The sequence below is a fragment of the Taudactylus pleione genome, unplaced genomic scaffold (assembly GCF_031769625.1).
Source record: "Taudactylus pleione unplaced genomic scaffold, aTauple2 ptg000008l, whole genome shotgun sequence".
Classification (NCBI taxonomy): domain Eukaryota; kingdom Metazoa; phylum Chordata; class Amphibia; order Anura; family Myobatrachidae; genus Taudactylus; species Taudactylus pleione.
In genome coordinates, this window is record NW_028284411.1 from 418,722 (window position 1) to 435,826 (window position 17,105).

At 47.4% G+C, this 17,105-nt stretch overlaps 1 protein-coding gene across 1 annotated transcript in view; it reads right to left on the reverse strand.

The window, feature by feature from the left end:
- SORCS1 (sortilin related VPS10 domain containing receptor 1) overlaps window positions 1–17,105 on the reverse strand; it is a gene marked incomplete at its 3' end in the record, with an annotated part of 674,820 nt that overhangs the window by 406,757 nt on the left and 250,958 nt on the right. The window contains exon 2 of the mRNA XM_088465805.1: window positions 9,506–9,573. Within this exon, the coding sequence (XP_088321931.1) occupies window positions 9,506–9,573 (68 nt within the window). The remainder of the gene's footprint in view (window positions 1–9,505; window positions 9,574–17,105) is intronic.

The following is a 17,105-nucleotide window of genomic DNA, read 5'->3' on the forward strand; positions in this document are numbered from 1 at the left end:
GTCAGATTTTCTGTTAGATCTGAACGATAACGATTTTAAAAATCGTTCATATCTGAAAGAAAATCTGACATGTGAGCCTGCAACAATGAACGATGCGCGTTCCCGATGGTCAGATAACGATATCTGACATCTGATGTGTTTGCAGTCAGATTGGGACGATTCCATTCATTTTAATACTGTCTGAAATCGTTCAATCGATCAAATCGTTGGAAAAATAGTTCAAATCGTTCATCTGACAAATCTGACCGTGTGTATGCACCATTACACTGTGCACCTCTGGGGCTGAGGTGGGCACAAAAAAGCTGCTGTTCGCAGTTAAACAAATATCTCAAAGTTGGAATCGATCAACCTGATATACCGCAAGGTGAATATTGCATTATTATTAGGGGTGTGCACCGGCCACTTTTCGTGTTTTGTGTTTTGGTTTTGGATCTGGATCTTTCTTCGTGTTTTGGATCTGGATTGGTTTTGCCAAAACCACCCTTCCGTGTTTTGGGTTCTGGGTTTTGTGTTTTGGATCTGTATTTTTTTTAAAAAAGCATAAAAACAGCTAAAATCACAGAATTTGTGTGTTTTTCTGCTCCTATGCTATTATTAACCTCAATAACCTTAATTTCCACTCATTTCCAGTCTATTCTGAACACCTCACACCTCACAATAGTGTTTTTATGTCCAAAAGGTTGCACCGAGGTAGCTGGATGACTATGCTAAGCGACACGAGTGGGCGGCACAAACACGTGACCCATCTAGGAGTGACACTGCAGTGGCAGACAGGATGGCAGTTAGAAAAACTAGGCCCCAAACTGTACATAATGCAAAGAAAAAAAAGAAGTGCAAGATGGAATTGTCCTTGGGCCCTCCCACCCACCCTTATGTTGTATAAACAGGACATGCACACTTTAACAAATCAATCATTTCAGCACCAGGGTCTGCCACACAACTGTGGCTGAAATGATTGGTTCGTTTGGGCCCCCACAAAACAAGCTGGCAATTAATGTGTCCCTGCACAAACTGGCTCTACGGAGGCAAGATGTCATCCTCATCCTCCTCATCCACCGATTCCTCACCCTCTTTAGTGTGTACATCCTCATCCTCACAAAGTATTAACTCGTCCCCACTTGAATCCACCACCACAGGTCCCTCTGTACCTTCTGGAGGCTGGTCTCCCTGGGAGAGCTGATAATTCATTTTGATGAACATCATCTTCTCCACATTCTGTGGAAGCAACCTCCTACGCCTTTCGCTGACAAGGTTCCCGGCTGCACTAAACACTCTTTCGGAGTACACACTGGAGGGGGGGCAACTCAGGTAAAATAGAGCCAGTTTGTACAGGGGCCTCCAAATTGCCTCTTTTTCCTGCCAGTACAGGTATGGACTGTCTGACATGCCTACTTGGATGCTGTCACCGATGTAATCCTCCACCATTCTGTCAATGGTGACAGTATCATATGCAGTGACAGTAGACATGTCAGAAATTGTTGCCAGGTCCTTCAGTCCGGACCAGATGTCCAAACTTGGTCCTGCCTGCCCTGCATCACCGCCAGCGGGTTGCTTAGGATACCTAAGTTTTTTCCTGGCAGCCCCAGTTGCGGGAGAAAATGAAGAAGGAGCCGTTGACGTGTCACGTTCCGCTTCAGCAGACAGTGTGTTCACCAGCAGGTCTTTGCACCTCTGCAGGCTTGTGTCGGCCGGAAAGAGAGACACCACATAGGCTTTAAACCTAGGATCGAGCATGGTGGCCAAAATGTAGTGGTCTGATTTCAACAGATTGACCACCCTGGAATCCTGGCAAAGCGAATGAAGGGCTTCATCCACAAGTCCCACATGCCGAGCGGAATCGCTCCGTCTTAGCTCCTCCTTCACTTTCTCCAGCTGCTTCTGCAAAAGCCTGATGAGGGGAATGACCTGACTCAAGCTGGCAGTGTCTGAACTGACTTCACGTGATGCAAGTTCGAAGGGCTGGAGAACCTTGCACGACACGGAAATCATTCTCCACTGCGCTTGAGTCAGGTGCATACCCCCTCCTTTGCCTATGTCATAGGTGGATGTATAGGCTTGTATGGCCTTTTGCTGCTCCTCCATCCTCTGAAGCATATAGAGGGTTGAGTTCCACCGCGTCACAACCTCTTGCTTCAGGTGATGGCGGGGCAGGTTCAAGAGTGTTTGCTGGCGCTCCAGTCTTCGGCACGCAGTCGCTGAATGGCGAAAGTGGCCAGAAATTTTTCGGGCCACCCAAAGCGTCTCCTGCACGCCCCTGTCGCTTTTCAGAAAATTCTGCACCACCAAGTTTATTGTGTGAGCAAAACATGGGACGTGCTGGAATTTGCCCAGATGTAATGCCCGCACAATATTGGTGGCGTTGTCAGATATCACAAATCCCCAGGAGAGTCTAAGTGGGGTAAGCCACTGGGCGATGATTTCCCTCAGTTTCTCTAAGAGGTTGTCGGCGGTGTGCCTCTTACTGAAACCGGTGATACACAGCGTAGCCTGCCTTGTAACGAGCTGGCGTTTCTGAGATGCTGCTACTGGTGACGCTGCTGCTGTTGCTGCGTAAGGTGATACATCTACCCAGTGGGCTGTCACAGTCATATAGTCCTTAGTCTGCCCTGTTCCACTTGTCCACATGTCCGTGGTTAAGTGGACATTGTGTACAACGGCATTTTTCAGGACACTGAGGACACTTTTTCTGACGTTTCTGTACAGTCTCGGTATCGCCTGCCTAGTGAAGTGGAATCTAGACGGGATTTGGAACCGGGGACACACTACCTCCATCAATTGTCTAAATCCCACTGCACTAATGGCGGATACCGGACGCACGTCTAACACCAACATAGCAGTCAAGGCCTCAGTTATACGTTTTGCTTCAGGATGACTGCTGTCGTACTTCATCCTCCTCGCTAAGGACTGTTGGAGGGTCAATTGTTTAGTAAAAGTAGTGGTGTTCCTACTTCCTCTCTGGGATGATGAACGACTCCCAGCAGCAGCAACAGCAGCAGCGGCAGCAGTAGGCGTAGCAATGCAGGATCCTCCGGAGGAATCCCGGATAGGAGAGTCAGTCATGCCAGTGACATGGCCTGCAGGACTACTTCCGATCCTGACTAAGGAGGAAATTGACGAGGAGGGAGTTGACGGTGTGGTTTGCAGGCGCTTGGATACAACAGGACAACGGGATTTAGGTGTCCCTGGACTGCTTACGGTCTTAGCCAAAGTTTCTGAACTTGACAGTAACTTTTTATGAACGCGCTGCAGGTGCCGTATAAGGGAGGATGTTCCTAGGTGGTTGACGTCCCTACCCCTACTTATTTCACCTTTACATATGGTACATATGGCAAGACAGTTGTTGTCCGGATTTGGATAGAAATATTGCCAGACCAAAGAGGTGGAATGTTTGGTCTTCTGCCCAGGCATGACCGTGATGGGCTTTTTCATCCCACGGACAACAACTGTCTCCCCCGGAGCCTGATTTAAACAAACCACATCACCATCAGAATCCTCCTCGCCAACTTCCTCCTCAGCGCCAGCTACACCAGTATCCTCATCCTGTTGTACTTCAACAGTGACATCTTCAATTTGCATATCAGCAAGTGGACTGTGGGTGCTCCTTTCAGCACTTGCAGGGGGCGTGCAAATGGTGGAAAGAGCCACCTCTTCCCGTCCAGTGCTGGGAAGGTCAGGCATCGCAACCACCACCACACTTGGACTCTCCTTGGGGATTTGTGATATCTTCTTAGAAAGCACAGTTCTTCGCTGTGCTTTTGCCAGCTTAACTCTTTTGATTTTTTTAGCGGGAGGAGGGCTTCCATCGTCATGTGAAGCTGAACCACTAGTCATGAACATACTAGGGATCGACCTTAGCCGTTCCTTGCCACTCCGTGTCGTAAATGGCATATTGGCAAGTTTACGTTTCTCTTCAGCTGATTTAAATGTCTTTTTCAAGGTCATTTTCCTGAACTTTGCCATTTGGGATTGTATGTGCCCTCTACTATGACATTGGGCATCGGCCTTGGCAGACGACGTTGATGGCATGTTATCGTCTATGTCATGACTAGTGGCAGCAGCTTCAGCACTAGGAGGAAGTGGTTCTTGATCTTTCTCTATTTTATTTTTATCGGAGAAAGTTTGGTCCTCCATTTATGTTATATCGATTTGATATATACGTGCGGCTAAACACAGAAAATAAATTTTTTTTTGGTTTGGACTGGAGTGTACTTTGGGGGTTACAGCACCCTTTAACGGTCAAGCCAGCCTGCCCTTTACTTATGACACAGGCGCACGCTTGGCACTACTTTGTTGATGCACGTGCGGCTACTGCGCACACAATTCACAAACACAGAAAATAATTTTTTTTTTGGTTTGGACTGGAGTGTACTTTCGGGGGTTACAGCACCCTTAACGGTCAAGCCAGCCGGCCCTTTACTTATGACACAGGCGCACGCTTGGCACTACTTTGTTGATGCACGTGCGGCTACTGCGCACACAATTCACAAACACAGAAAATAATTTTTTGTTTGGTTTGGACTGGAGTGTACTTTGGGGGTTACAGCACCCTTAACGGTCAAGCCAGCCGGCCCTTTACTTATGACACAGGCGCACGCTTGGCACTACTTTGTTGATGCACGTGCGGCTACTGCGCACACAATTCACAAACACAGAAAATAATTTTTTTTTTGGTTTGGACTGGAGTGTACTTTCGGGGGTTACAGCACCCTTAACGGTCAAGCCAGCCGGCCCTTTACTTATGACACAGGCGCACGCTTGGCACTACTTTGTTGATGCACGTGCAGCTACTGCGCACACAATTCACAAACACAGAAAATATATTATTTTTTTAGCACTTGGGGGGAGCACCCCTGATGGACAGAGCACCCCCTGGACAACACTACAGCACCCCTTTAGGACTGGGACACTGCACAGGACTTTGGAGTGGACACAGCCCCTATGGAGAACTGACTGCACAACCCAGTCCAGCCAGCCCCTATGGACTTTGAAGTAGTGGGCACAGCCCCTATTAACAATAGCAGCACAGCACAACACAGCCAGCCCCTATGGACTTTGAAGTAGTGGACAACAGCAGCACTACACTACACTACACTACACAGCCCTAACTCCCTCCCTCCCTCTTCACTGTCCACAGCCGAGTGAGAAAATGGCGCCGACGCGGGTACCTTATATAGGATTCAAAACCCGCGAGACTCGGAAGGCGGGATGATGACGTTTTGCCTCGATTTCAGATCCGAGTCAGGCGGGAAAAGTCGAGCCTGACTCGGATCGGACTCGGGTCGGGGGGGCTCGGGGGGGTTCGGATTTCAGAAATCCGAACCCGCTCACCCCTAATTATTATCGGGCTAAAATATCACAACAGGTTGAGTCTCCCATATCCAAATATTCCGAAATACGGAATTTTTTTAGCATGACTGAGATAGTGAAACCTTAACTTTCTGATGGTTCAATGTACACAAACATTTGTGTTAGTGACAAAATGATTACAAATATTGTATAAAATTACCTGCAGGCTGTGTGTATAAGGTGTATATGAAACATAAATGCATTCTGTGTTTAGATTTGGGTCCCATTCCCAAGATATCTCATTATGATATGCAATTATTCAAAATATACGGAAAAATCAGATATCCAAAATACCCCTGGTCCCAAGCATTTTGGATATGGGAGACTCAACCTGTATTTTTGGGATATTGAGCATGATGACCATATTTACCATTTTACCATAGAGCGTCTGGCAGCAGCAGTGTATAACTCCGGTGATCCTATAGCCTAGTAGCGGGTTGTCCTCTGAGAGAGGGGGGCCCCAGGGCATGTGCTCTTGTGCCACTCCTTAATCCGGGTCTGACTGTGGATGCGGGCCCCTGAGCCCACAGAGGCCCTGCTGCCGTGCATCTGATGTACAGCCAGTAGTCCCCCACTGGTTCAGGGCTTCCAATATTTATTATTTACACTTTGATTACGAGTGTTAGCGACCTACTAATAGTTTAGCATACGTTCCTACAATCTGTCCCTTATGCTGCAATTCACATGACCTAACATCTGTATCCCTTTGTTAATCAGTTAGTTTAGAGTCCACGCTTATCGCAGTTCCATCTGTACACGGTGCATGAGACGGAATGGATATAAGCCCTCCTAAGCCCCGTGTTTAGCTCAGAGAAGTGTCACATTCACGCTCAGCTTCTCTAGAGTGCATTTACACATTTAATTAATACTTACAATTTCTTCAAAGCTCTTAATATGCAGCACATTTAATTAATCTCTCTTTAAACGACAGGTACACGGAGCGTAATGCCTTCTTCTTAGGATATGTGTAACACATCAGGCAGGATTGCACAGGCTGCTGCACGCCTCTTTATCCGCAAGTACCCTGAGCTGTGCCACAGTATCACCCACTGCCTCCTGCTTATCACATCAATACTTATAAGTGTGTGAAGCACTGCACATTCAGATTGCAGGGGACAGAGGATGTTTGAGCAGGGCTTCTTAAAATGAATCTATCTAATACCATCAGATGTCTTTAATTCATTGGTCTGAGCTTACCTGCTGCAAGCAATATAGAGATTTATTTGCTGCCTTTTCAGTCATGTTTTTATATCATCACACAGAGTTGTTTCTTTTTTTTCTCATCCTCAGGAATAACAGAGCTTTCATCTCTGCCTACAGATGTACCTGATTCAGAGAGCAAGTCTGCATCGTATCACAGGATAATGGAAATAAACAACTCCAGAAGATTACATAAAGACATGGCTGAAAAGCACAGAAGGACATCTAAAATGAGTAAGAAAGCATGCACTGTGCAAACTAGTAAATGACTGTCAAATGAAGGCTACAAAGATAATAAAAGATTACAATTATACAATCAACTCCCATCTTGTCTTCAAAACATCATTATTTCTAGTGTTTTAAGAAAGAATTACAGTAAGTAAACGTTATTTAACAATGCTGTAAAGTGCTTTGCAATGTACAGTAGTTTTGTCATTTAAGCAGTGCTAATAAGATGCAAATTTGAGAATAAAGGACGCTTGCCGCAGAAAGGTCGCAAGAACCCTGAGGCACCAAGAGGGGCTATGTGGCACGCCTAGATCAAAGGTGTATGAGGACACCTCTGTAGTTACAGTATTTCGGGGCTATTTATTAAGAATATGTCACATGCAAGTCGGCTGCTAGCAAAAGCAGCCATAATCATTATCACCGCGCATTTGGTGAAATCAGGCAGATCTCTGCATACACGCAACTGTAATTAGCCGGCAATACCGCCCACAAACCCACGTCGCCCACGGAATACGTAACCTGCGTGCAAACACCCGGTTGTAACCCAGTTACCCCCATTTAGCCACAAGCGAAGATGCGTATGACTTTGAATCGCTACCAGTTGCCTATGCCCAGGCAGTGCGAAAATTCTCACGTTCTTTCTGCAAAATGCACCTGGTGTAACTCTGAATCCAGCCCATTGTGTGCAGTGTTGCTGTCAGTGTTCCATCAATAGATGTGCTGTGCCCCTGTCCTGTGTGACAATAGTATACCGCTTTTTACTTTATAAATAAAGGATACTCGGGGTCGGACTGGCCCACAGGAGCACTGGGGAAATCCCTGGTGGGATCCACATCCTCTTCTAATGTGAAGTTTCAGACAGTGCACTCAAATTATACATTGTTTCTCTATTACAGGGTCAGTTACTTAGTATAGCAGGAACGTGGATGAATGGACCATGCACTGTAGTATCCATATTGCTCTCTATCATGGTTACCCAAACCACTGTGTTGGCTGGCCACAACCTTTAAGCACGGGCCCCTACCACAGCATTCCCCCGGTGGGCCCTTTATACTCCAGTCCGACACTGAGGATACTAATTATACACTAATAAGAGGCAACCAGATGAACTAGCATCACCCCAGCCGGTGTGACCCTTAGGGGTCTATTTACTAAGCTGTGTTAGGAGATAAACGGCTCTATTTATTAACATTATTTTTACTAAAATAATGTGATAAAGGCTGTTTTGTGTTTTCACACCCTTTTCACATTATTTTAGTATCACCTACAGTTACTATAGGGCAATTGGAGTAGAATTCATAAAAATCTACTCCAACCCCTAAGTATCACTTATTTTTAGTAAGCAGATCGCATTTCCCATAATTGTAATGGGAAATGTGATCCGACCAGAGTTACTAAAAATAAAATGTGAAAAAATTTAGCAGAAAGCCCTGCGATAATAACGCCACCTGGAGGTGGTGTTATCCAGGGTCTCCCCCGGTTACCGGACTCCTGCTCCACTCTAACGTGCAGAGCAGAGCCAGGAGCCGGCCCCAGTAATCAGCTGTGTGGTCTAAACAGACCGCAAGCTGACCACTGCTAAACAGACCGCAAGCTGACCACTGCTAAACAGACCACACACTGATCACTGTAAAAAAACAAAAAAGTAAAAAAAAAAAAACTTACAGTACCTGAGTCCAGGGACCGGAGATCCGGGCTCCGGTGATGTCCTCCCTCCGGTCAGCTGGTCTCCCATGCTGCACTGGGGCCCGGTAGTCACCTGACAGGGACCCAGTGCAGTATGGGATATCAGCTGACCGGAGCGACAGAGGCCCGATAACTGCAGGTAAGTGTAATTAAGAGAGGGGGGGTCCCGGGGGGATCTGCGATCGCGGGGCGGGGCTTAGCGACAGGGGCGGCCTTGGCGACAGGGGGGGTAGCAGCGGCGGCCAGTTGGCGCATGCGTGGGGCACTTCTCACGGTATTTTTTGCGAAAATACCGTGATAAGGCTCCGGAAGGGATTCGCAGGGACAGAGCTTTCTCGCAAGCTCTGTCCCTGCAAGGGATTTGTAGTAAATTCCTGTGATATTGCCTGAATTCGCAATGCGAATTCAGTCGGTAATATCACACTACAATCTGCATTACAAATGCGGATTGTAGTAAATAGAGCCCAAAGTGAACAGTGATAAGGTACCAGCCAATCAGCTCCTAACTGCCATGTCACAGGCTGTGTTTGAAAAATGGCAGTTAGGAGCTGATTGGTTGGTACCTTATCACTGTTCACTTTGGGCTCTATTTACTACAATCCGCATTTGTAATGCTGTGCTCTACCCAAAATTTGCTAGGAGGCCCAGCAATGCACTCTTCCCCAGCTGGGTCTAACCTACGTATCATATACATTCCCTAGATATGCGCATTGATTAATTTGTCAAGTTGTTCCCATCTAGCGGAGGCTGAAAACTTTAATCTTCTGAGTTTGTATCAACAGCAGCTAAGCTGTAATAGACTAAGACAGAAAATGAAACGCTATAGGTGTCTCTGGTAACTACGACTGGGGGCCTGAAATATTTCATTGCTGAATAAGCCAACAGAACGATAAGACTAAATATGAGAAGCGACAACAGATATGGCCCAAGGACAGCTGTCATCTCACGTCCCACATGTCCAATTATAATGTGTGTGAACAGAACTCTGCCATAAAACTCAATGTTTAAGTAACTCAGCAATTAGAGGCTCGGTTCAGCCACGTACCTCCAAAGTGAGCTCTCCGTGATGCTTCCCAGGTTGTAATCGTACAGCTTTGTCAGAATTAGTATCACCTGCAGGCAAAGGGAGAGAGACAATCTCAGTTTAGTCTGATACAATTACTGTCTGGTAGAAACAGAATGGAGCTGACCCCAGGGGGGTGTTAGGATTTGCTTAACGGACGCATAATACAAATGAAGAGAGTGAAGTTAGAAAGCCGACTGAGACAGACTGGGATGTCTGCTGGGACGGGGCGAGAGGAAATCACTTTCGTACAGCCGGGTGACTCGGTGACTGTCATCCTGATGTAGTGTACAAATATTACATACAGAACCGTAAACACATATATAAAACGTTACATACATCAACGAAGTGTCTGCAAAATGCATCAATATTTCACACAAACACTGCAAAACTTATAACATACTGTGGGGCCTATTCATCAACACTAAACTTTCCATGGAGGTAATTAGGTTTAGAGCTCACATGGAGTTCTACCTAGTAATAACCAGAGGAATTCATCATTCCTCCTCCCCATAACTATCTATTCCAGTACCTGTCATTTTTGCGATGACAGCTTTTCAGGAAATAGATAGTTTTCCCTCTCTATACTAACTTACCGCAGCTGGAAACAGTGCTGCGCATGCGCTGTCAAATTCGTTAACCCAGTGCATGCGAAGCACTGCCAACACATGCGGTAAGTTTGTGTCCCCCCCTCCGCTCACCTCCCCCCCTCCCTCCCGCTCACCTCCCCCCCTTCAGCACTTACCGGACCGCGCAGCAGCCTCCGGCTCCGTCGTGCTGGTCTGTCACATGGTCTCCCAGCACACCACAGTACAGAGTAGAAAAAAAAGAGTTTTTTTTTTCTAATCTTTATTGTGTTCTGCTGGGAGACCATGTGACAGACCAGCACGACGGAGACAGAGGAGGGACCAGAGCGCCGGAGGAAGAGGCCGGGGGACCTGTCCAGCTGGCAGCAGGTAAGTGTCACCTGCTATTCGCCACCTCACATTCATAATTTTCGGAATTTGATGAATAGCATAATTTCCACATCCCCATACTAATGTACTAATGCACTAATGTATGGGGAGTGTGGAAATTAACGCAGGGGGACTTAGCAAGGAGATATGAGTGATATCTCCTGTGCTAAGTGGCTTCATGAATACTAAAATAATGTTATTTAAGGAAAATGTCCTTAAAAACGTTAATTTAGTGTTGATGAATAGGCCCCTGTATGCCCTAATCATCTCCCACACATTGCAATTCTCTCCTTACCTCCTCTGAACAATTCAGTACAAAGAGACGCCGGAAACATTCACAGATACTTTGAAAACTTATCACAGTTGTAAAGCACAAGATAATATGCTGGCACTATACGAATACAAACTGTGTTTTTTCCATAAATCATAATGACTATAAGGGGTAAATTTACTAATTTACTAAGATTCGAGTTTGGTCAGGATGACCATCTTGGGTGACTTTAGGCATGTTTTTCATTTAGCAAATTTACTAAAGACAAACTCGGGTGAGATCACATACTCAAATCTTCTCACCATCAGGCACACTCGGAAGTACTTTTCATTAAAAAGATGCTGTTTGCAAATTCACTAAAATTTGAGCTTACAATCTTGGGTGAGATTAGAGCAAACTCGCAGAGAAATTGAAGTTTCAAACACTCAACCTCCTGAGCTGCGAGTTTGCCAGAAACATAGACAGACCATTGTGATTTGTGTATGTTTCTGCCTGTGTACTTACTGTAAAGTGTTTATATAACAAAAAATGACGTAGGGTCCCCCCCAAAAGCCATAACAGCCAGTCGTGGTTCTAAAAATTACGGGGCACAAAACGAGTAGCGTTCCACCGTAATTTAGGAACCAGCACCTGGCTGTAGGGCCAGTGCTGGTTTTAAATATAGGGGGGGAAAAATTGCGCAGGGGTCCCCCTATATTTAAAACCAGCACCAGACCCAAACTAACCGGGGTGTAATGCCACAGCCAGGAGACCACATTAGTTTTTTTACTATTTATTTTACAGTGGGGGCATGGGTGCTGACTGCCTGCTGGCACTTGTAGTTCCACAAGTGCCAAAGGGCAGGCATGCTGGCACCGGTAGTTCCACTGTAAAATACAATAGTTTTTTAATATTTTACACATTATTACCCCCCTACCTACAGCCCAGGGGTGTGGGGAAAAGCCCCAGGCTTCAGACCAAGCCTGGTGTTTCGGGGGGGACCCATTCTTCTTCTCCCTTGAGATCCCCAGCTTGGCCTGACCGGCTTGGGGTGCGAATGCTTTGGCCATGGAGACCCGGTAATAGGGTCTCCTGGCTGTGGCATTACACCCCAGTCGGTTTGGGTCCGGTGCTGATTTTAAATATAGGGGGACCCCTACACATTTATTTTCTCCCTATATTTAAAACCAGCACTGGCCCTGCAGCCAGGTGCTGGTTCCTAAATTACGGGGGAACCCTACTCGTTTTGTTCCTCGTAATATTTGGAACCAGGACTGGCTGACCAGTCCGGGACTGGTTATGTCTTTTTTTTGGGGGGGGACCCTTTGTAATTTTTTTTAAAATATTTAACCCTTCTTTAGCAGGTTGACCACACAAGCATCCTTCACATATCTCACTGACATATGCAGGCTACTAGCTCTGGAGAGTTTTGCAGAGAGAAGACACTGCAATCTCCGGTGAGTAATCTCATCTAAACTTGCTACTCAGGGCAGATATCTCGATCTGCTTCACCATTGGAAAACTCACTTTCAGGTAAATTCACTTCTTAAAAAAACTCGAACAAAATCGAATCTTAGTAAATTTACCCCTAAGTAGCAGCCTGATAATAACTTTTTTTCTTAGTTTGTTTCTTCAGGCTGCTACTAATGCTTTATAATTATGCACTGTGTCATGTGACCACCGTGGGAAATACAGTCACATGATGCAGTGAGTCTTTGGAACACTGATCTGACACTATTTGCACTGCTGCATGCGCTATATTGGTCCCGCTGATTTGGTATCATTCAGAAAGTATAGCGTGTACGGACCTTGGCCCAATGTCTGCCGATGGTTTAACGTACACACATCTGCCTTGGGGGCGCTAGCATATGATTCAGCTATGACGTGACTTCCCTCTTCAGCAGATAAATGAACGTTATGTAAGTAGCGCAGGGGATGGCAATGTGCGGCACCCCATTTGCAGTGGAACTACACATCCCAGCATGCCTTTCACAGCAACATGTACAACGGCAGGGCATGCTGGCATGTGTAGTTCCACAGCAGACGACGTGAGGCATGTGGTCAACCGCTGATGTAGCCTTTGCAGAGTATATAACTAGCCTCTAAGCAATACAATAGCAATACTGTAAGGGTGAATATTGTACTTCCTCTTCCTGTATTGGCCATTAAGTCCAGCCTATTATTATAATTCATTAGCATTTTCCATCATGGAAGCACAACTATCTGACAGTGTGTACGGAGACACTATATCGGCGAGACGATTTGGAGTAAAAAAAATCATTTGGAACTAAACGATTATGGAGTAGTGCGTGCGGGTATATCAGTGCGATTTCGGAAATATTTTGGTCAGTCTGAATCGGACTAGTCGTCAGCATTGTTGGGAAAAATCTTATAGTGTGCACCCAGCTTTACTTTTGGTAATGGGGTCTATTCATCCAATACGGCCCCCAATGACTAAGGGGTCCATTCAGCATCACTAAATGGCCCCTCACACATGCAGAAATGCCATGCACCATCAGCCATTCATCGTCAGGGGTCCGATAGGACCAGCTGATATTTAGCAAATTCCAAAAACTATCTTCAGATTGCGCCTGTTCCCGGAGCCCCGCACGTTCCTATGGGAAGGAGTTCCAGGGATGCACAGAGGGATCCATCCGCCGCCTCCTCACTGCCTCCCCAGCGACTTTGCCCATGTGTGACCTCAGTTTAAACATGCGCGGAAGCCGGCGACAGGGACAGGCAAGTAACGCTGCTGCAGAAGTAGCAGTTTTACTCCGCGCGGGGACAGGTGCTTTTCGGAGTAGCTGTCGATCAACATCGACAGCCGCCCCGTTTTGTAGCGAGCCCCGGAGCAAGTGACGTTTTCACTGGCTCCGGGGGTTCGCGCACGCGCATTGCGCCTGTGCGCACTGTCCGACCATCGACCCGCTTGCGAGCGCTATGCGCTCGCGAGCGGGTCTGAATCAGGCCCTAAGTACAGTATCCACCTTACCGCGGGGGATACTTAGGTATCCAGTTAATAGATGCCAGATGACCACATTGGGCCACTAATGGTAAATGGGCCTATTACTTAAAACATGCAGGAAGTAGTATTTCCGTATGTGTAACCGCCCTTTCAGCTTAATGAATAGGCTCCACAATGACTCGAGGCATTTTCAGATCGTAATTACTTATTTCAATTAAGCTCCCTTATTACATGCCACCTACACACACTGGGCCTGATTCTGCGTTCTACGTAATGCAAACGCAATTCTATATGGCTGCAGAGAACGGAATCAATGCAATCTCTGCAATCCCACCACCCTTAGTTCCCCATCACCACTCTCAAAGGTATTTGCCATCGAATGCTAGGTGCGGGAGATGCAACCACATTTGGCGAGCACTTTGCAAATGCGCGACCCACGACACATCCGCTGAACATTGCTCTAACATGATTACACACCGTTGCCATGAAGTAAGGGCTCATTCAACCGTCCCTGAGAAACAACTAAAATACGTAAGTTTCAAATTCACCTGCAAGGTACAGATGTGTATGCCACCTCGCAGCATATGCACAGTTTGCTGGAAATCGCTAGATACAGCCCCATTCGAACTTGGGTGCGGCTCAGAATGAGGCCCGGCGTGAACAGCCATTTTGATTACTGAAACGCGCCTTTCATGCCTAAATGGTGTCTCTAGTTCCTAGTACGCAGACAGGCTGCATTCTCATGAATATTGTTCCAGTCCAGAAAATGGCTGCCTCCACCGTGCGTGCGCAACAAGTGCGCTGAAAAAAGGGCGAAACTATCATGCAACAATTGCTCATAATTGCCACACAGCACTTAGGGCCTGATTCAGAGCTGAACGCTCTGACCGGAGCGCTCGCTCTGAATCAGGGCCCTCCTACCTTTTTTTGGAGCGTCCTCATGGACGCTCGCATAGCTGTGGGTTACCACCCACAGCTATAGCGAGCGTCCATGATGATGGTCGCGATGGTCTTGACCATCGCGACCATCGGGCTTGCGACCGAGACCCTGCGGTAGGATCTCGCTGCCGCAAGCCCTGGAGTGATTCACTAGTGATGTCAGTGGGGCCGGCTTGAGACGGTAGGCGTTCCCATGGGAACGCCTCCGTCTGGCAGGCACGCCCACCAAAGGGGGCGTGCTGTCAATCAACATCGACATCACGCCCCCTTTGGTGCGAGACCCGGAGCGATGGTGAGCCTGTCGCTCGCCGGGACTCGCGCATGCGCACGACAGAGCTCCCTCCGTCGTGCGCATGCGCAGTGGGGAACATCGACCCGCTTGCGAGCGTCCTGCCGCTCGCGAGCGGGTCTGAATGACCCCTTTAGTTCATGACTAAAACCTTTATACAAATTGTAACGCTTTACTAAAAAGTCTTCAGGTACTCTTTGGAATAATGAATGCCCACTTACAGTACAGCGCACTCCCGGCCTATTCATTCCGCGGCCCGTTATTCATTCACTTAGAATCACTCAGCAGCTGCTCACATTACACGTGACCCCCGTGCCGCCCTTGTGCTGGGATCGCTCGCCGTCCACGATAATGGACAAAAAGGCTTCAGCTCAGGACATTTCCTACTAAGAGCAGCTGGTGATGTCTGCGGCAGAATGTGGCTATTATCAGATTGCAGAGTGAGGCTGATTTTTCTAAAATTCAGGTGGTCTAAATGAAGAAATCTTCCAGCGGTGACAAGTTTATAGAATCTTTTGAACATGATACATCGGAAAAAGTTGTATTCATTTTATGGGACATAGAAGCCGTCTCCAGATCTGAGGCTGCTGTGTTATTACTATGTTTATTATCTCCTCCTATATGTGTCTGCCAAAAACATCCAAGTACAGCTGCCCCCACTCCTGACCCTTAGGAAATCTCTGAATTTGGGAGTCGAGACAGATTATTTGCCTGTGGCGGCCCGCCTCTTGGCATTGAGTAACTGGGTGGCTTATGGCAGGGTGTTAGCCCCCTGTAGCTATACACGGACACAGGGTCATCATATTAGTGCATGTGCCAGTCTTGCGCCAACACATGCGGGCAGTAGATTCCACTTCACATGGGCATACATCCGGGAATATGTCACCGGCATCAACTTCCACAAGATTCCTTAAGCAGTGGCCGCAAGGTAAGTTTATTGAATGGGAGCAGGTTGCGCGGTGTGGGCCCCCGAGGATCCAGGGGCTCATGTGGGGTAATGACCCCCCCCCCTTCCCAGTCAGAGCACGCTGTCCTGTGCATTTTCTAGTGGCATGGGCCATAAATGAATTGGGGCGGGCCGGACAACAAATGGGGGTCAGCCTGGCGAGGAGTTGGGGCAAGCTGGATGACGATTGGGAGTGGGCCGAATGAGAGGAGTGGGGGCAGTGCTGACAAGTTGGGGTGGGCCCACCTGATCTAAAGTGCCATGGGCCCCTGGAAGACTCAATCTGGCTCTGGATACAGGCACAGTGCTTATCCTGTGGTCATCGGGCCTCATTTAGAGATGAAAGCGCCAATCAGGGCGGCTTTCTCACACTTTAATCAGCCAGAGCGAACTGCTCTGATTGGTTTCCTCAGGTTGTGATTAGTGATACGGCTAGGGGCAAGTCGCTCATCGTCTGTGATGGGTTTTACCTGTAACCACTGAAAAGAGACCGAGAAAGAAGAAGGAAAGCAGAAGGATTTTGGTGTAAAAAGAAAAACATTGGATTGGGTGAGTATATATGTATATATAATACTGTGTGAGTCTGGGGGATTCTCTTGAGAGTACTGATCTAATCTCCCTTCCCTTAGCCAGAGGAATCCTTCAGAGAGTTGGGGCAGAGCACACCCGTCATGTGCCTCCATATATAACTCCTCCCCCTTCCGCCTTCATTTAGGGGTCTATCTACTAAGCAGTGTTAGGCGACAGAGTGAAAAGTGATAAGAAAGTGATGAGGTGCCAGCCAATCAGCTCCTAACTGCCATCTCACAGGCTGTGTTTGAAAAATGACAGTTGGGAGCTGATTGGCCGGCACCTTATCACTTTTCACTCTGTCTCCTAACACTGCTTAGTAAATAGACCCCTTACTCTGCAGAGTGTCACTCAGAGATATGACAGACAGGAACTACCTGCAGCTGACCCCACAGTCACACTCAGGGAGGATGGGGATAGAGGTGTCCAATATCCGATCGCAGCCCCGAGCATACAGACTATATAATGCATGTCTACTCTCGCAGAATGTCCGGGAGACTCGAGAATTTGCGAATGTGGGCAGGGGCACGGCAGCAGTTTGCAGCGGGTTTGATGCCGTGTTGAGGCGGGTCATGTTGCCACACCCCCCTGCACTTGAACCTCCCCTCTGGGATGTCCAAAAGGGGAGGACCTAAAAGTCTGTAAGTACGGGCAGAAACAGAGGCGC